The sequence below is a fragment of the Lithobates pipiens genome, unplaced genomic scaffold (assembly GCF_037356315.1).
Source record: "Lithobates pipiens isolate NorthernLeopardFrog02 unplaced genomic scaffold, aLitPip1_a1.2 Scaffold_19, whole genome shotgun sequence".
Classification (NCBI taxonomy): Eukaryota; Metazoa; Chordata; class Amphibia; order Anura; family Ranidae; genus Lithobates; species Lithobates pipiens.
Genome location: NW_027507764.1, coordinates 547111691 through 547132879, shown reverse-complemented (window position 1 = coordinate 547132879; position 21189 = coordinate 547111691). Strand labels below are relative to the sequence as shown.

Here is a 21189-nt window from a genome sequence, read left to right as displayed (position 1 = left end):
TTGTGTTAGTTCTGTAGGGCAGCAGCGGGTGAAGTCATGCATAGCTCCTCCCCTAAACGTGTTACATTCAAGCAGAACGTCGACATCACCAGACTCCTCCCCTTCCCTTCATTAGCAGACGGAGGCGCTTGGGGAAGGGGGAGGAGTCCAATGACTTTGATGTCCGTGACGTCACCGTATCTCCGACAGAACTCCCTGAAGACTCGGAAGCTGGGAGAGAGATGAGTAGCGATCAAAAGAATTTTGATCGATCAAAAAATGTAATTGATTAATCGAGGAATTCATCTTTAATTTCCACAGCCCTAATTTTTTTTATAGCAAAGAGTAAAAAAAAAATTCTCTAAATTGACGCTCTTTGTTTGTTTATAGCGCAAAAAATTAAAACTGCAGAGGTGATTAAATACCACCAAAAGAAAGCTCTATTTGTGGGAGAAAAACAACGTCAAGTTTGTTTGGGTACAACGTCACACGGCCGTGCAATTTTCAGTTAAGACAACGCAGTGCCGTATCGCACAAAATGATCTGGTCATGAAGGGGGGTAAATCTTCTGGAGGTAAAGTGGTTAATAAACATTCCCCAGATCTCGGAACCCAACTGTCACATTGTGGTGATCTGTTTTTTTTAACCTAAGCTGATTGTCATTTTTTTGTGAGGCTTGAAGTCTATATTTGACCCTTGTGTACCATTATGGAATTCAGAGGTTGAATCTGGAAGTTATATACTATTTTTTGAGGCCACTCTCTGAAGCTCTTGATAGCGAGGCTTGGCATTTCTAGGTTGGCGTGCGTCACTTCCGATGATGTCTTATCAGATGAAACGCAACGGGTCAAGCCTACTTTCTCCATTGCGTTACTAATCCTTATATACAAGTGCTTATTTTTCTACTCAAATGTGAGTGTTTCTATTTACCATTTTAATAAATTTCCTGTCAAACAGATTCACACTATGTGGGATTTTTATTTAATTTATGGCCATACATTTATGAATCCATGCTACGGACCCTATCTATGAAGCCCTGCTCTGATCTGTGTCCCCTGGAGGAAAGTGGGATCACTGACTTCCAGTGTCTGAGTATCAGCAAACGCTGACGTTTCCAATTATTGGTGTGTTGTCACCACAAAGCTCTGTAAGGCCCCTTTCACACGGACGATCCGTTCAGATCCGCCTGTCAGTTTTTCAGGCGGACCTGAACGGACGCTCCATAGAGGTCTATGGATCGTCGAATGTCAGCGGTGACAAGTCCGTTGACATCCGACCCCCTCCGATCCGAAAAAGTGTGATGGAGGAAAAAGCTATTTTTCCATCCGTCATCGGATCGGATGATGACGGACACTGCGGTCTGTTGTCACCCGATCTCCCATAGGGGAGAGCGGCGCTGTGACAAGTCCATCCCTGCACAGTGTGCAGAGATGGACCTGTCATCTTTCTGCTCAGCGGAGATCGCTCCGGCGATCCCCGCTGAGCAAGCGGATATCCACAGGTCGGATCAAAATTGATCCGCCCTGTGTGAAAGGACCCGAAGACTCAGTTTTATCGGTGGTGGTTTCTCTTACCATTTTATTCACACACTATTATGTCTATATCTGGAGGTTGATATCTATTCATCATGATCAACACTTCAACAAAATATTATATATATATATATATATATATATATATATATATATATATACACATACATACACACACACACACACACAGGGGCGTTGCTAGGTCTGCAAAAGATCTGGGGCTAAAGCTCATAGCAGTGGTCACCAACCTTTTTGTAGGCCCGGGGGTAAGCAATTTTTCACAGGTAAAGGCTGGTGTTGGCGTTTTAATTATTACGGCACCATGGTTGATATGGTGTCAGGATGAGCGAAGCGCATTGTTTCTATTGTTACATTCTAATATATAATGAAGTGGTTCAACTCACCATACTGCAGAATCAGTGGGAGCCCTGCCACATCTCCTGCCATCAGATGCATCATGTCACTGCCACTGTCGCCTGTCATCAGATGCAGCATTTTAACTTGCCACCATCACCTGCCACCAGATGTGGATTGTCACTTGCCACATCACCTGCCACCATTTGCAGATTGTTACGTCACCTGCCACCGTTTGCAGATTGTCACTTGCCACGTCAGCTGCCACCATTTGCAGATTGTCACTTGCCATGTCACTTGTCACGTCAGCTGCCACCATTTGCAGATTGTCACTTGCCACATCACTTGTCACGTCAGCTGCCACCCTTTGCAGATTGTCACTTGCCACGTCACTTGCCACCATTAGAAGATTGTCACTTGCCCCGTCACCTGCCAATAGATGTGGGTTCTCACTTGCCAGCTGATGTGGATTGTCACTTGCCATGCCAGCCAGTGCCACTAAATGTGGATTGTCGCTGCATTGGTGGCAGGCTGGCAGCACTGGTCCATTTAGTGAGGGCATGAGAGCGGAGATGTGGGGCAGGCACTGAGAGATGATGTCATCACTCTGATCCCCGCCGCACCTCCGACATTGAAGAGGCCCGCGCTGTGAGGGTGGAAGAGCACTGAGGTGTGGTGGGCAGTGAAACATGATGTCATCTCTCTGCTCCCCACCGTACATCGCTCCCACTTTGAAGTGGCCTGGCTGTAAGGGCAGAAGAGTGGTGATGTGAAATGGGCAGAGAGAGATGATGTCAACTCTGATCGTCCGCTTGCTCGTCGCTCTCCTCTCATCCACCTCTAATGCCGCCCACCTGCCCGCTGCAACCGCAACCCTGTGGCAAGAGACTCAGGGCTATGGGTTCCAGATTTGGGGCTCCAACCTTGATAGCCACCCCCGCGACGCCTAGGTATGTATAATAGATAGATAGATATATATATATATATCTATCTATTATACAGGTTTTATATAGTGCCAACAGTTTGCACAGCGCTTTACAACATGAAGGCAGACATTACAGTTACAGTACAATAGGAATCACAGGGCGCTGCTCATTAGCGCTTACAATTTTTCCCACAAAACTTTTTTTCACTTGGTTTTGGACTATATTTAATGTTTTTAAACACTTTTCTCAGTGTGGACTTTTAATATTGACAACGTGGCACTTTAGATGTATATATATGTTTGCACAGATCTAAACATATTTTGCACATAATGTCCAGCCATTAGACATTTCTCTATGGTTTAGCACTTTTAATGTATTTCATGCTCTTTACAATTGTCGTTTGTAGGGCTGGCAGCTGTTTTGTATTTTACTGACAGGAGGTATTCCCCAAAAATATCCCTACATTGTGGTGACCACACCAAAGACTGTTGTACAATATTTCCTCTTGAAATAATTAGATACTATGAAGAAAAATCCAGTTTTTCCAGCAGAGCAGCAGCCCTGTGTACTGTCACTGTGACATCCAGCATGTCTCTGCACCTGAGAAGGAAGTTACTGAGGAAATACTTGCACTGGCTGTCAAATTCTGCTCCTGCCATGAGGCATTCTGGGTAATGTAGTCCTTACTTGACCCTCTCCCCCCTCTAGAAATCCTCACCTTGCACACAATATGCTCCTTAACCAGCACGTGTAGATTGCAGATTGTAAATTATGTAATAAAATAAAATCTCTCTGACTTAATCAGCAAACATCAGCAGTAAAACGGGAGGCTCTCTAAACCAAAAGAACTACATTTCCCATGAAGCCCTGCGCTGGTTCCCAGGCTCGTTCTCTGCAGGTTTCCCATAGCAGTGGAAGCAGAAATACACAAGCAGCTGTATAGAAGAAGAGACAGATGGTCCTTGGGCTTGAGAAATAATGTGTGCATCAGGACAGTGCTGAGATCATGGCTGTGGAAGGTAAGTGATTGCTATGCAGAGCCTGGAAGGTTTCTATTTCTGATGGTAATAATGTTGTGATTGTTTGCAGTGTGATGTCATGGATCAGTGTAGAGGGGTGCAGTCTCTGGTCATCAGCCAATCACCAGGCTGCAGTATGATGTCAGAGGGGCTGCAGATGCTGCTGGCATGGTCAGAGGTTGCCAGGGAACTTTGGCTTTGCCTAGGCAATATGCTCTGGGTGCAGTTAGTATGAATTGGCATAAAAATCAGTGCTGGTTAATCAATACTTTATTATAGGTAATCAATGTAAGCTGCATTTCTTTGCTTTGAGTCATCAGATTTATCTCCTATCACCTAACAGATCCAACCTAAGCCAAACTAATACCGCAGACCCCTTATTGCATTGCGTAAAAGTCGCTTCATTTTATTACGTAAACTCTTTAGAGCGAGGGACTCCAAACTTTTTCAGTATAAGGGCCACATTGGAGTCCCCACTTACATCAGCGTCTGGAATCAGAGTCCGTCCTTACATCTGTGTCCCCATCAGAGTCCCCCTTATATCATGGTCCCCATTAGGGTTCCTCTTTACATCAGCCTCCCCTTATATCAGGGCCCCCATTAGAGTCCCCCCTTCATCAGAGACCTCACTTACATCAAAAGTCCCCACTAGAGTCTCCCGTTTACATCAGGGTCCCCTTTAAAGTCCCCCCTTCAACAGGGTCCCCATCAGAGTCTCCTGTTACATCAGAGTCCCCATTAAAGTCCCCCCTTCAACAGGGTCCCCATCAGAGTCCCCCTTACATCAAAAGTCCCTATCAGAGTCTCCCCTTAAATCAGGGTCCCCTTCAGAATCCTTCCTTAAAGCAAAATTCCCCATCAGAGTCTCCCTTTACATTCAGTCAGTCCTCCCCCTCCCCCTCCCTTACATCAAGGCCCCAATCTAGGGTTGCCACCTTATCCCTTTAAACCCAAACACATAATTACTGGCTGATTAAGGTGGTAATTAAACTCACTTGGTGCCTTATCTGCATTAAACTAGCCTCAGAACCTGTGTAATTAAGATGTGTTTGGGTTTAAGGCTGGATTCACACCTATGCAGTTTTAGTGCATTTTGCAGATTTGCACTACAAAAAGTGTTCCATAGGAAACCATGTTAAATGGACTGTAGTGCAAATCTGCAAAATCCAAAAAGCACTAAAACTGCATAGGTGTGAATCAAGCCTAAAGAGATGAGGTAGCAACTCTACCCCTTTTATCAGGGTCCCCATTGGGGTTCCTCTTTACATCAAGGTCCCCGATCAGGGCCCCTCCCCTTGCATCAAGGTCCCGATCAGAACCCCCACGCTTGCATCAGGGTCCCGATCGGAGTTCCTCCTTGCGCCAGGGTCCCAATCGGGGTCCTCCCTTACTTCTGGGAGGTTGCAGCGGAGACCATAGTCCTCTGCTGACCTTAATCCTAAGTCTTTAACCAATTAAGGATTCACAACTCACCTCAGCTGTGGGGCAAATTATATCTTGTAGTGGGCCATAATTTAGAGACCCCTTCTTTAGAGCAATTTGTGATTTATTTATTTTTTTAAGTTATAGACATGGCCTGTACAAGGCGAATGTACAAAAATGGACCAGAAGAAAGCTTCTCGTTGCTCATAGCAACCAACCAAGTCCTTATTCCGTTTGCAAACAGTGGACTCTAGAAATGAGTGTTGGCAGCAGATTGATTGCCATGGGCAACAAGTAATTTTCTTGTTAGCACACTTTTTATACATTGGCCCCTGTCCCCGTATGCGGTCGGCAGGGGGGGGGGAATCCAGAAACAGATCTCCCACTGAACTGGTACAGAATAAATTGCATGTCACTTTTGTGACATTTGTGTCTATACATTTAAAAAGAAGAAAAAAACAAGAGCTTGTATTAGATATATGACTTGTGTCCGTTTATATCTGATTACCTCGGATCTGACATGTTTAAGTCCAAAAATGTAATCAGTTTTAAATGGACACATCTGCTTACATCTGGCTGCTCATGGACTGACATGGAACTTCTAATCAGGTCTGCCTAAAAAAAATGACTGGCAAACTTGACTGGGCTACCCGTGTGAGAGGGTTCTTAACCACTTTAGCTCCGGAAGGATTTACCCCCTTCATGGCCAGGCCATTTTTTGTTATTCAACACTGCGCTACTTTCACCACTTGCCACCCGCCCACCGTCAAATGACAGCGGGGTGGTGTGGCTCTCGTTCTGGGTGGACGTCATATGACGGCCCTCCGTAACGACCGCTCTTGCACGCCATTTGGGGCGTACATCGCGGCGATCGGTGGTTTGTCAGTCTGACACACCGCTACATCGATCTCGGTAAAGAGCCTCTGGCGGAGGCTCTTTACCATGTGATCAGCCGTGTCCAATCATGGCTGATCACAATGTATACAGGAAGAGTCTTAAGGCTTCTCTACTCGCATCTATATCTGACAGACGTGAGTAGAGGAGAGCCAATCGGCTGCTCTCCTGACAGGAGGGGTCTGTGCTGATTGTTTATGCCTGCCCAGGACCGCCAGGACCATCAGGGATTGCCACCACACTGGACCACATGGTATGCCACCCTAGACCACCAGGCAAATGCTAATCAGTGCCCAGGCAGCTGCCAATCAGTGCCCATCTCCAATGCCTGCCAGTGCCAGCAGTGATGCCTATCAATGCCATCTATCAGTGCCACGTATCAGTGCCCAGCAGTGCCACCTATTAGTGCCACCCATAAGTACCCATCAGTGCAGCCTTGCAGTGTCGCCTATCAGTGCCACCCATGAGTGCCCATCAGCGCTGCCTATCAATGCCCATCAGTGCTGCATATCAGTTCCACCCATCAGTTCCGTCTATCAGTGCCTGTCAGTGTCCATTAGTGCCACCTCATCAGTGCCGCCTTATCAGTGCCCATCAGTCAAGGAGAAAACTTACTTACAACATTTTATGATAGAAACAAAAGAAACTTTTTTTTTTCAAAATTTTAGGTCTTTTTTTTTTATTTGTTTAGCAAAAATGAAAACCGCAGAGGTGATTAAATACCACCAAAAGAAAGCTCTATTTGTGGGAACAAAATAATAAAAATTCTGTTTGGGTACAGTGTAGCAAGACCGCGCAATTGTCATTTAAACAGTGAGAGCGCTGAAAGCTGGAATTTGGCTTGGTCAGGAAGGGGGTGTAAGTGCCCGGTATTGAAGTAGTTAACTGGTAATTGCTCGGTCTTGCAACGCTGTACTCAAATTCAATTTATATCATTTGTTCACACAAATAGAGATTTCTTTTGGTGCTATTTTTTTTTTAAGTTTTAAAGCGGCAAGCCACATTTAATGCGTTGAGTCGTGTTTGATGGTTTTTAGGCGTTTTTACATTATAGGGAGTGATATTTATGAAAAAACTTCCAAAAACATTAACGAGGCAAAACACATGTTTTTAGCGCTGCTATAGTGCTGCCATTTTTAAAATGTCCTGTGTGCATGAGCCCTAAAAGTTATAGCGTCCACAAACTATGGTGTATATATATTGGATTTTTTTTTTTATATAGTAGTGGCGGTGATCAGCAACTTATAGTGAGATAGTGTGGTGGGAAATCTGACACTAACTGATATTGGGTAGGAGGTAGACTAACTGACTGGCACAGACACACTGTTGCCAACCGTCACTATTTTTACTGGCAGCCAGTAAAAAAAAAGGCACTTTTTTTCCTGCCAGTAAATGCCAGTGACAGGAAAAGTTTGCCAATAAAAATTAGTGCCTGCTACAGTGTGTTTAGGCAGCGAAGGCAGGGGCAGGGTCTGGCATAAGTGTAGCCTGAGAGTGTCGCGTGATGTCATAGTGCAAGGGAGCCGAGCTGATCGATCAGAGCCTCGTGTGCGGGTCTGCGGGATGGGAGGAAGGCAAGCCGGGAGCGGGACTGCCAGTGTTGTTTGGACTGGAGTGGACTGAAGGGACCACCTGGCATTGAGAGAGACTGTCACTGTGCCACAGGAGGGGACGTGTCGTGTCAATAATCTGTGCTCTTGCACACCACTGTCAGTGTCACAATGAGAGTCCATTTCATGTGTGTGTGCCACCCATTGTAATTTCTTGCCCTCCTGTGTCCTGTTCCTGAGCTACTTACTATATCAAAAATAAAATAAGATATATATTTTTTTGCCTTAATAGCTACCTTAAATCACATTGCTAATTGCAAAATTGTACTTGTTTTGTTTGTCTAAATACTGAAATGATTTTTGATTTTGGGTGTCGGGTCAGTAAATTTCAATCTGGTAGGTTGACAACACTGCACTGACATCATCAGCGAAACTATTATGGTAATCAGTAATAATACTATACACTGTCACTGTACTAATGACACTGACTGGGAAGGGGTTAACATCCTGAGTAATCAGGGGGTTCAGTATGTGCTTAACAAGTGTTAATGTGTGTATTATGTTTCATAGTTACATAGTTAGTAAGGTTGAATAAAGACACCAGTCCATCCAGTTCAACCTGAGTGAGTGGCTACAATTGTCCCTGTACAGTGCACACTCACATCAGTCCCTATCCTTAAGGAGCCCACAATCCAAGGTCCCCATTCATATACTAGGGCCAATTTTTTGGACAGAAGCCAATTAACCTACCTGCATGTCTTTGGATTGTGGGAGGAAACCAGAGTACCTGGAGGAAACCCACGCAGGCACAGGGAGAACATGCAAACTCCAGGCAGGTAGTGTCGTGGTTGGGATTCGAACCAGCTACCCTTCTTACTGGTAGGTGAAAGTGCTAACCACTACACCACTGTGCTGCCACAAATGTATGTGTTGCTTTTTACTAAAAATCTCTGTGTTCCTTCTCCCTGCTTTGCAGGGAGAAGAAACAAAGATCAATCCCTCTGTTCAGAGCCCTGTGTTATATATCAACTCAGAGCTCTGGGCTGTGATTGGACACAGCTGATCAGCAGGTCCTGTCCATGAATCATTGGCCAGGACCTGCTGACAAAATCCTACTGTGTCTAATCGGCGGGAGTCGTTGGATGCTCCCTCTACCTGGAAGAGGCCAGCAATGTACATGTAAATTGATGTGCCTGTAGGAGCCGCCCGTCCGCAGTACAATGCGGGAGGGCGGTTCTGAAGAAGTGATATTGAACTCACAAGCATTAAAGGGTTAGTTCACCTTTTCCAAAAAAAGGTAAGGTAAGGGGTGATATACACAAATAAGAAGCAGAAGAGCTGTGTACACATATTTAGAATGCTTAAAGCGGAGTTCCGCTTGAGAAAAAAAATTAAAAATTAAAAGTCAGCAGCTACAAATACTGCAGCTGCGGACACTTACCTGTCCCAGGATCCAGTGATGCGGGGGAACGAAGCCCTGCTTGTCTCCCCCCTCCACTCGTTGGTGCCGGCATTGTAACTGTGGGCGCCTGGCTGTGGCTTCACAGCTGGGCACCCAATGCGCAAGCGGCGCCGCACGACGTGATTGGCTGCGCAATCATCTGGGACCTGTTACGCATCCCAGATAATTGACAAGAGGGAAGTGGCAGAGCTGATACCCCTACGAGGGACCCCTAGCAACAGTCATTTAGAGGTGAGTAAAAAAAAATGTCTCCACATTTTTTTTTTTTATGCACATAAATGACTTATTATTTTTTTTTTTTTTTTTAGGGTGGAACGCCACTTTAAAGGGTTGGTTGGCCTCTACCAAAACTGCCTGTGCAGCTAAGGGACATTTGTACATAAAATCAAACTGTGCAGCTAAAGTTGAATAATGTCCTTGCTATAGGTTTAGGCCATTTACATACCTCCCAAAGCCAGACTGAAATACTCCCAGGTCGTTACTAGGACGTTGCTAAGTGAAGCCTGGATGTTACTACTCACCTCCTCCATCACAGGAGTGAGTTTTTTTTCTCTGATTCAAACCCCTCACATGCACTTTTTGTCTCCTCGTGGCCTGTGGTGATCACTTTGGCTAGATCCTGCAAGACTAGATCTAGTAATATCACATACATTCCACATTTTTTTTAAAGAATCATTTTGTTTTTAGAGAATGATTAATCCTTGAGAGGTAAGTATACAAGATTTGGTACAATGATCCCAGATTTAGTCCTTTCCCTGTCTATTATTTAATATTCTGATTTGGCTTTAATGAGCTGGTGCAGAACACGAGTAAGTAACATACCTCTCTTTCTGAACTGGATGGGTTCCTCTTTCCAAGATGGTGGCTTTTAGGCCAGCTGCCCAAGACTCAGATCGAGGTGTGATTCTTTGTTATTTAAAGTGGGGGTTCCACCCTAAAGTGGAACTTCCGCTGATCTGAACCCTCCCCCCCTCCGGTGTCACAATTGGCACCTTTCAGGGGGGAGGGGGGTGGAGATACAGGTATTTACACCCACTTCCGGGCATAGACTCCCGTGGGAGTCTATGCCTCTTCCTGTCCTGCAGCACTGTCTGCTGGGACACACACGGGTCCCAGTGACAGCGCGGACAATTCCTATTGCGCTACGCGACTCGCGCATGCGCAGTAGGGAACCGGGAAGTGAAGTCGATTCGCTTCACTTCCTGATTCCCTCACCTAGAATGGTGGCGGCAGCAGCCGAGAGCCGATCGATCGGCCTCGGTTGCCGGCATCGCTGGACCCCGGGACAGGTGAGTGTCCATTTATTAAAAGTCAGCAGCTGTAGTATACTACAGCTGCTGGCTTTTAATATTTTTTTACCCAGTACAGTCCCGCTTTAAGCACAGAGTCAGCACGTCACCCGTGCAGCGAAACGCGCTGGAAGGAGCGACGTGCTAATGTCACCGCGTACGATCCCGGAAGGACGGCTGGTCTATGCTAGCCGGCCGGCTTTTTATCCTTTGCTTTTAATTCTGCAATACCATTTTTTACTGCATTTCTGCATGTAATGAGATCTGTCCATGGGCTGATATCAGAGTTCCCCTCAGGATAAAGGCCTTTGCTGGGCAATAGCCGCACGCTTTTTAAGCTTGCGATCTGGTAAGTGTGTCTTCTATGTGGTAGAGGTGCACATTTTTGTTATGGTGTGACAACAGTCATTCATTGTCACAATGAACACTTAAGAGGAACATTCATTTATATGATTTTTTTAGTTATAGGATTCAATGATCTATATGGACTATTATTTCACTTATATTTATGGACTATTATTATTGAATGTAATAGGGTTAGCACAGCTCTCTTTGCCCTTTACTTTCTATCTCCTGATGCAGTAGCTCTGAGTTCAGCATTTGAGAGCTCACTCCTGTGATGGTGAAGGTGAGCAGTGATGACTAGGCCTCACTTAGCAACATTCTGGCAGCGTGCTGAGAGTATTCTAGTCAGGCTTCAGGAGGTACATAAATGGCCTAAACCCATAACAAGGGAATTATTCAACTTTTGTCAGAGCTGCACAGTTTGTTTTTATCTACAGATGTCCCTTTGCTGCCAAGGCAGTTTTTGGTAAAGGTCAACCAACCCTTTAAAGTGGTTGTAAACCCTTTTGTCTTACTTTGATCTATAGGTAAGCCTATATTAAGGCTTACCTATAGATAGTGGAAATATCTCCTAAACATGCGCCGTTTAGGAGATATTTCACTTGTAGTGTGCCAGTGTCATCATCGGCTCATGCGCTGTGAAGAAACGGACCACTGTGCCCTTTCTTCCCTCAGCGTGTGCCGTGACTGACGGCTCCCGCGCGCATGCATGGGCATGACGTCACGCGGCTTCCGCCAGTCACAGAGCCCGAGTTTGGGGCTTTAGGAGGAAGAGGGGCGAACATGGATGCGGCCTGCACAGGGGACATCGCAGGCTTCGTTTGCAGGTAAGTGTCATATAATGGGCTAGTATGCGATGCAAACTAGCCCATTATGCTTTTAATTTGCAGGCCTTGCGGGGAGCAAAAGAGGAAGTAAAACCCATCGGGGTTTACTTCCTCTTTAAGCATTTTTAATATGTGTACACATAGTTCTTCTGATTTGTAAAAATAAAGCTGCTAAATTATTGTACCTCATTTGTGATCTTTTCTTTTCTTTTCTGCTGTGGTCACGTGATCTTTCCCCGCTTATTTCCGGCCTCAAGGAAAGATCGGTAGGAGGAGCATATAAATCCAATGATTTATGCTAGATAGGCCATATAAAGAAGTCTGGACTAGCTTTCTTATGCCCACACAGCGCTGACTAATACTATAGTAGTTACATGACATCGAAAAAAAAATAAAATAATACTCTTGCAATGTAAAAGAAAAAGACGTAATAAATATTTATAAAGTGTTTTAACCCTTTTTGAGAATCATTATCAAAAAAATCTTATAATTATGTTAAGTAAAATGGTGGAGGCAGAGTTTTAGCTGATTGACATTTGTTAGTCACTATGATGTCACCATGGAGGTGGAGAGAGGGAGGGGCTTGTCATTCATCAAAGAAGACTCAATGGTCACGTGAGGTGCCCACACGGACAAAGGATGCAGTGAACGACTTGTCTGTTTATTAAAAGCATAGAATGCGCAGGAGAGGTGGCAACAGGCGATCTATTAGATCCAGTGCTGCAGCGTGGACACAGAAAAGAAGGAAGTGCCAGTGAACAGCTGAATCAACCAGGTTTTTATTCTTATAAATAAAATAAATGTGCAAATGATTAAAGGAACATGTATAAAATGCAGTACTATTTTTAAAACACATTAATAAATGTTTTGGGTTTAATGCCACCTTAACTGGGTACACCTTTAAGGCTCCATGCACACTGAAGCTGATAAACTGCAGTTTATTGGAGTTTGGGCGTTTTTTGTAAAAGCCCATAAACTCCACTCTATGTTAGCCTATGTGTCCATGCACACATGGACGTTTTTCAGCTTTAATGAGCAGTGGAGTTTATGGGCTTTTTTCTGAACGCCAGAAATTCGCGTTCAAAGTGCCGTTTTTCAGCGGCAAAAAATGACAAACGCTCATTAACGCTCATTAACGCTCATTAACGCTCGTTCATTAGTGTTCGGCATTCTATTTTTCAATGCATTGTGGGATTTTTGGAGTGTCCTCTGTGTATTTTTATAAAAACGCCCATTAACGCTAACGCTGTAAAACGCTCATTAACGCTCATTAACGCTAGTATAAAACGCTGTTAAAAGCAGGTTTTTCAACCAGCGTTTTCTGCCAGCAATCTGGCATCCAGAAATAGCTTTTTTGAGCTTCAGTGTGCATGGAGCCTAAGAGGGTTTCAAAATGGCTGGTGAGAGGAGACGGAAGAACACGCGTTCTTCGATCTCCTCTGCTTGGAATGAAACCAGAAGCAACAGTGATTTCAACACTTCAGTTTTAGAGCGTTTTTTGCCTGACTGATACAACTAGTGTGGCATGTAACCGAGCAGATCACTACATGCTTTGGAGGTCAGGGGAGACCCCCAATTTCTCCATAAAGAGTATTTGTCACCTGTTCAATGCTATCACAAAAGGGTTTGTTAACTCCTTGTGATAGCAATAAAGTTAAATAATAAATAAACAAAATGTGATTAAAAATTGTAATCACAACCCCCACTACCCTGTAGGCATAGAGCCTGGAACTGTGGTCAAGAGATCCCTGTCTTGTCCATAGAATGTCAGACTAATATTGGCTGCTGTGGTCACATGGCTTCGTAAAGTAGCATCTATGGCAAGTGGTATGATTACTGGTTGGTTACATTGAATGACTGATGTGGAGGCTAAATGAAGACTTTATGAAGACTATGGAAACAAAGGGCTAAGCATGGGGACCAAGCAGTGTGAAGGCAGTATTTTATGGTTGGGTAGTTTGGAACGCTATGTATTTTATGGGGAAAAGACAATATGGGGGACACTTTATGGGGCAGCATCATATGGAGGAAGGACTGTATGAGGGTGCATTCTATGAGGGGAAGATGCATATGGAGGAAGGTTTTTTATGAAGGGGCCCTATGGGGCAGAATTGTGTAAGGGGTACTCTATGGGAGTAGCACCATCTGTAGGAAGAACCATATGGGGGAAGCATGGGGACTGCGCAGTATGAGGGCAACATTTTATGGCAGGGGAGATAGAACTCTATGGAGGCAGTCTTTTTTGCTGGAAAGGATATATGAGGGACACTCTATGGAGCAACATCATATGGAGGAAGGACTATATGAGTGGGGCTTTATGGGGGCAGAATTGTATAAGGTGCACTCTATTGGGGTAGCACCACCTGGAGGAAAAACTACATAGGGTAAGCATGGGGCTGAGAAGTATGAGAGCAGCATTTTATGGCAGGGGAGGTGGATTTCTACAGGTGCTATAGTATATTAGGGGGACTGTAAAGGGCAGTATTTAAAAGGGGAAAGACTTTATTAGAGTTACTTTATGGGGCAGAACTTTAAAAGAGGTACTCTTAGTGGGCAGCACCACATATGTGGTGAACTGTACTGGAGCAGTATTTTATGGTGGAAGGACTGTAGGAGGAGGCCCCATGGGGAAAAAAACTTAGGAAGGTGGGACTGTATGTTATATGGTGGAATCATTTGTATGAGGGAAAGGACGTCATGTTTGGGATTCTGTAGGGGCAGCAGTCTATGGAAAGGCTGTAAAAGCAAGCAATCTATGCAGCAGCACCCAATGGAGGAAGGACTGTATGAGAGGGACTCTATGGGGACATCATTGTATGGGGGCACATTTGTATGGGGTAAGGACTGTAAAAGAGGGTCTCTATAGGGGCAGAACATTATAGAGGAAGGTCTGTATGAGGTTATACTCTATGATCTGGAGAATGGCAATTCTGGATCGGGGAATAACTCAATGGGGGACTTCATGGGGTAGTATGTTTTTCTGTATGGAGCGGCAATACTTTAAGAAGAAACACATAGGGAGGAAACCATGGGGCAGCAATGTTAAGGGACTGTATGGTGCACAGAAGGGTGAGCAATGTGCCCGAAAGTATGGAAGTGGCAACTATATGTGGGGACACACACTGGCAGAAAATGATTGGGGCACAAATATGATTAAAGCACAGCCCCTTTAAACCTCACAGATGCCTTACTGCTCAGGGAGGGAAGGTAGGTGTACGTTTTTCTAATCTGGAAATTTTGGGAGAGTGTGAAATCTGCCTCTTTGAGAAGTACCAGCTGCTTTATTATAAAGCCCCTGAGCCATGTCCTTGTTTAGCCTACCCAATGGGCTCTCTTACATAGACGCTCGAATAAGCATCTCTGTTTTATTGAACATAGCTTGTGTGGGTGGAACAAATCAGCACATGGGCATTTATCCAACAGATGACAAACCAAAAATAGCCTGCCAGCTTGTTTTCCTAATAAAATTCACAATTACATTATGTGCTTAAACTGCTGTGTACTGAGTGCATTAAAGAGCGGCGAGCTGAGTCCTTTGTATGCGCGCTCTGATTTTCTTGCATTTCACAAAAGCAGCACAAGCTGGAATCCCCAATACAGATGAGCAGGCTATGGAATTTGGAGAAATTCATTTTACTATCTTAAACATTTTTCCAAAGTGGAAATTTACTTGAAGGTTTTTGGGTAAAGTATGTGTGGGGTACAGAGTATATTATTGCCATTAGGGGCCAATTTAAAAAGCAGTGGTATGGCTGCACTGCTGTTGCAAAAAAGAAAAGACACATATTTTATAAAGTATAGCGACTCGGGGACTCTGAAGCTTGCGGAGTGCAACAGAGCTGTACATAGGCGTGTGCACCTCAAAGCTCAAACACATATGTGTGTGTATGACGGTGTCAGTAGGGCGGTGGACATTGTCAGTAGGGCAGTGGACATTGTCAGTAGGGCAGAGATTGGTGTCAGTAGGGCAGTGGACGGTGTCAGTAGAGCAGTGGACGGTGTCAGTAGGGCAGTGGACGGTGTCAGTAGGGCAGTGGACGGTGTCAGTAGGGCAGTGGACGGTGTCAGTAGGGCAGTGGACGGTGTCAGTAGGGCAGTGGACGGTGTCAGTAGGGCAGTGGACGGTGTCAGTAGGGCAGTGGACATTGTCAGTAGGGCAGAGATTGGTGTCAGTAGGGCAGTGGACGGTGTCAGTAGAGCAGTGGACGGTGTCAGTAGAGCAGTGGACGGTGTCAGTAGGGCAGTGGACGGTGTCAGTAGGGCAGTGGACGGTGTCAGTAGGGCAGTGGACAGTGTCAGTAGGGCAGTGGACGGTGTCAGTAGGGCAGTGGACAGTGTCAGTAGGGCAGAGATTGGTGTCAGTAGGGCAGAGATTGGTGTCAGTAGGGCAGAGATTGGTGTCAGTAGGGCAGTGGACGGTTTCAGTAGGGCAGTGGACGGTGTCGGTAGGGCAGTGGACAGTGTCAGTAGGGCAGAGTTTGGTGTCAGTAGGGCAGTAGACAGTGTTAGGGCAGAGATTGGTGTCAGTAGGGCAGAGATTGGTGTCAGTAGGGCAGTGGACAGTGTTAGGGCAGAGATTGGTGTCGGTAGGGCAGTGGACGGTGTCGGTAGGGCAGTGGACGGTGTCGGTAGGGCAGTGGACGGTGTCGGTAGGGCAGTGGGCGGTGTCGGTAGGGCAGTGGGCGGTGTCGGTAGGGCAGTGGACGGTATCGGTAGGGCAGAGATTGGTGTCAGTAGGGCAGTAGACAGTGTCAGTAGGGCAGAGATTGGTGTCAGTAGGGCAGTAGACAGTGTTAGGGCAGAGATTGGTGTCAGTGGGGCAGAGATTGGTGTCAGTGGGGCAGAGATTGGTGTCAGTGGGGCAGTGGACGGTGTCGGTAGGGCAGTGGACGGTGTTGGTAGGGCAGTGGACGTTGTCGGTAGGGCAGTGTACGGTGTTAGGGCAGAGATTGGTGTCAGTAGGGCAGAGATTGGTGTCGGTAGGGCAGTGGACGGTGTCGGTAGGGCAGTGGACGGTGTCGGTAGGGCAGTGGACAGTGTTAGTAGGGCAGAGATTGGTGTCAGTAGGGCAGAGATTGGGGTCAGTAGTTTTAATGTTTTAATTATTTTTTACAATTTAATTTTTTAGATTTTTTTTTATTTTTTATTATTAGCCTCTTTAGGGGGCTTTGGTGAAATATCAGAGGTTTAAACAAGGGGAATCTGCACCACACGAGGCGATTAGGGTGTGTCAAGGCACACCCTGTGTGCACGCCTATGCCGACATTGCCGATGTCAATGGCAGTTAGTCCATTCCCACCCAGTGTCAGTTAGTGTCAGATAGTGCGGTGAACAATTGCAGTCCCATTATAAGTCAATTACTGCCATAAGTAGTATATAAAAAAATTCCAGAGTATATATCATAGTTTTTAGGCAATATAACTTACATGCAAACCAATTAATATACACCTATTGGGATTTGTTTTTTCAAAGACATATAGCAGAAAGAGAAATTAAAATGATGCACGGCCATTCACTAAAATTAGAAGATAATCGGTTTAACCTTAAACTGGGTAGAGGGTTTTTTACTGTAATGCCTCGTACACACGAGCGGATTTTCTGTCGGAAAAAACTTGGATGGTTTTTCCGACGGAATTCTGCTCAAGCTTGGCTTGCATACACACGGTCACACAAAAGTTCTCTGAACTTTAAACCGTCAAGAATGCGTTGACGTACAACACTACAAGGAGCCGAGAAAATGAAGTTCAATGCTTCCGAGTATGTGTCAAATTGTTACCGAGCATGCGTAGGAATTTTGCACATCGGAATTTGTACAGGCGATGGGAATTTCCGATCTGAACTTTTTCCGACCGAAAAATAGAGAACCTGCTCTCAATCTTTTGCTGGCAGAAATTCTGCCAGCAAAAATCTGATGGAGCATACACACGGTTGGAATTTCCAACCAAAAGCTCACATGCGACTTTTGCTGTCAGAATTTCTGATCGTGTGTATGGGGCTTTAGAGCGGTAAGAATGTGGAATTCTCTTCCACAGGTGGTGGTTTCAGCAGGGAGCATAGATCATTTCAAAAACTATTAGATAAGCCCCTAAATGAACACAACATACAGGGATATACAATGTAATACTGACATAAAAGCGCACAAGCAGTTTGGACTTGATGGACTTGTGTCTTTTTTCAAACTTACCAACTATGTAACTATGTAAAGGGCCATTTGGAGACCACTGCATTATAGCTCTAAGTAGATGAAGAACGGTTTCATATTTTCTTTTGGTGTGAGAATAGAGAAGTACCTGGAGAGAAAACGCGAAGCAAGAGGTGAAAAAATTTGTTTATGCAAACGCTGATATTAGAAATTCCGAGCATAGAGACTCCAAATGTCTCCCACTCGTTGTTTGCTTGGAGTTCTACTTTTTTTTTTTATTTCATTACTGTTTTCTAGTACTGTTTCATCAAGTTGTGTGCCCCTCACTGCACCCTGTGCTTCCATCATCTAGCCCTTTATGTCAATAAAGGCCATAATAGTGACATAGGAGATGGCAGGGGGAACCAAAAAGTACAGTGGGCAACATAGACATCCTGCACACCAAGCAGTATCAGTTTCATAGTTAGTAAGGTTTAATAAAGACACCAGTCCATCCAGTTCAACCTGAGTGAGTGTCTACAATTGTCCCTATCCCTGTTAATTGTACACTCGCATCGGTCCCATGCAAACTCCAGGCAGGTAGTGTCGTGGTTGGGATTTGAACCAGTGACCCTTCGAGAGTGCTAACCACTACACCACTGTGCCACACCACTGATGCTGATGATTCTCCTTAAAAGTCATAACTCTTGAAAAGAGGCAAGTGAGGACCACCATAGAGGTAAGTATAAGGCTGGCCATGCATTAAAATGTTCCTTTAGATTAAGGTGACCAGATTTTTTAAATGAAATCCGGGGACATATTTTTTTTTTACTAGTAATGGCGGAAATCAGTGGCTCTCTGTCCATTGCCGCCGCCGTCACCTCACAGCCGGTCAAGTCTTACTTTCTGGGCCCTGGCTACTACTGGTTGGGAAAGAAGATCACTCCGCCAGGGAAGGCAAGAAGATAAGCAGGCAAGCGGCTGGCTGGGACTTGAGCCAAGGTGGAAGAGCATGCGAGCGGAGCTGAATGGGCATACACCTGAAACTGAAGAAATATTCCCTGTGCTCCAACCAGCACATGATCATCAGAGAGGGGCATAGATAATGGAATAAAATACACCTTCCTAAGCTAGTAGGAGCGGTGGAGCAGGGGTGTGTAATTCAGAATGTTTTTTATTTAATTCTGCACTACCTGTCTTTGAAATTGCCCCAACCCCTGTTCAAATCCAATCTGGGGACAGACTTGGCCCAGGGACAGTGTCCTCAATCTGGGGACTGTCCCTGGAAACCGGGGATGTCTGGTCACCCTACTTTAGATTTATTGAAACCATATAATATAAGGTCAAACTTAAACACTTTCAATTTGCATGCAATCAGGCAGGCCCTTGCACTACAGTTGAAGGTAAATTGAAAGGAAATTGAATAGGAAAATTGTATAATGAATGGCCAGCTTAATGTCATGTACACACAGCCGGACTTTGCGACAGACTGAATTTCATCTGACTTTTCGACGGACTTCCGTCAAATCGGACTTGTCTACACACCATCACACCAAAGTCCGACGGATTTCACCGTGATGACGTACGACTGGACTAGAATATGTAAGTTCATAGCCAGTAGCCAATAGCTGCCCTAGCGTCGGCTTTCGTCTGTCGGACCAGCATACAGACGAACTGATTTTTTGATCGGACTCAAGTTTGTCGGAAAGATTTGAAACTAGGGATGCACCGAAATTTCGGCCGCCGAAACATATCGGTCGAAAATGCCCTTTTTGGCAATTTGCCGAAAGGAAAAAACGTCCGATAATTGAGCCGAAAATGGGGCGGGGCCTGGGGGCAGAACTCCGCCCCCGCCCGCCCCTAGTGCCGCCCATGATGGGGGTTGTATAGCGCAGGAGAGCCGCCGCCGTCTGGTTGAATAGAGCGCCGGGAACAGCACAGCTTTAATTTCAATAGCTGTGTGTTCCCCGTCGCGCGCCTTCACACACAGCCCCCCCCCCCCCTGTCCGGGGAACTTTGATAGACAGATCACCTGTCCAGATTGGACGTGTGATCTGTCTATCAAAGTGCCTGGACAAGGGGGAGGGGCTGTGTGTGACGGCACGCGACGGGGAACACACAGCTATTCAAATTAAAGCTGTGATGTTCCCGGCGCTCTATTCAACCAGACGGCTCTCTTCACTGCACAGGGGCATAGCTGGCTGCATCACTGGGGGGCATACCTGGCTGCATCGCTGGGGGGCATAGCTGGCTGCATCGCTGGGGACAATTGCTGGCTGCATCGCTGGGGACAATTGCTGGCTGCATCGCTGGGGACAATTGCTGGCTGCATCATTGGGGGCAACACTGGCTGCACTGATCTCTTTTATCATGTTGCCAGTCTCTGACCACCTCCTGTACCATGTCGCCAGTGTCTGACCACCCCCTGTACCATGTCGCCAGTGTCTGACCACCTCCTGTACCATGTCGCCAGTGTCTGACCACCCCCTGTACCATGTCGCCAGTGTCTGACCACCTCCTGTACCATGTCGCCAGTGTCTGACCACCTCCTGTACCATGTCGCCAGTCTCTGACCACCTCCTGTACCATGTCGCCAGTCTCTGACCACCTCCTGTACCATGTCGCCAGTCTCTGACCACCTCCTGTACCATGTCGCCAGTCTCTGACCACCTCCTGTACCATGTCGCCAGTCTCTGACCACCTCCTGTACCATGTCCCCAGTCTCTGACCACCTCCTGTACCATGTCCCCAGTCACTGACCATCTCCTGTATAAAAATATTTTTTAAAAACAGTCATTTTCGGTATCGGTGCTGTTTCGGTATCGGTTTCGGTTTTCGGCCTAGTGTATTTTTCATTTTCGGAATCAGTTTCGGCACCAAAAAACCCATTCGGTGCATCCCTATTTGAAACATGTTCTAAATCTAAAGTCCATCTGATTTTTCGACAGCAAAGGTCCGATGAAGCCCACACACGGTCAAATTGTCCAACGGATTTGTTCCGTCAGACCTTTGCTGTCGAAAAAGTCCGGCTGTAAGAGTTTTCTTTAGCAGGATGCTTTTTTTTTTAAATGTATTTATTTATTTTTTTCTTTTTAGAATCTTTTCATTATTTTATTAGCAAGAGAACGCTTGCCCACTGGGCACTTTCACCCCCTTCCTGCCCAGGCCAATTTTCAGCTTTCAGCACTGTCGCGATTTGAATGACAATTACGCGGTCATGCAATGTACATTGCTTTGCGAAAGTATTCGGCCCCCTTGAACTTTTCAACCTTTTGTCACATTTCAGGCTTCAAACATAAAGATATAAAATTTTAATTTTTTGTGAAGAATCACCGACAAGTGGGACACAATTGTGAAGTGGAACGAAATCTATTGGATATTTTAAACTTTTTTAGCAAATAAAAAACTGAAAAGTGGTGCGTGCAAAATTATTCGACCCCTTTACTTTCAGTGCAGCAAACTCACTCCA

General features: G+C 45.5%; 1 protein-coding gene across 3 annotated transcripts in view; it reads left to right on the top strand.

Annotated features, from left to right (window-relative positions):
* The first annotated feature begins 3516 nt into the window (after positions 1-3516).
* The window catches only part of SAMD12 (sterile alpha motif domain containing 12), a 927470-nt gene continuing 909797 nt past the window's right edge, over positions 3517-21189 (top strand). For 2 of the 3 annotated variants that reach the window (XM_077493250.1, XM_077493249.1), the window contains exon 1: positions 3664-3810. In XM_077493250.1, coding sequence (XP_077349376.1) covers positions 3798-3810 — 13 coding nt within the window. In that variant the 5' untranslated portion in view covers positions 3664-3797. Of the gene's footprint in view, positions 3811-21189 lie in introns of all 3 variants that reach the window. The other variant, XM_077493251.1, reaches the window with a different exon arrangement.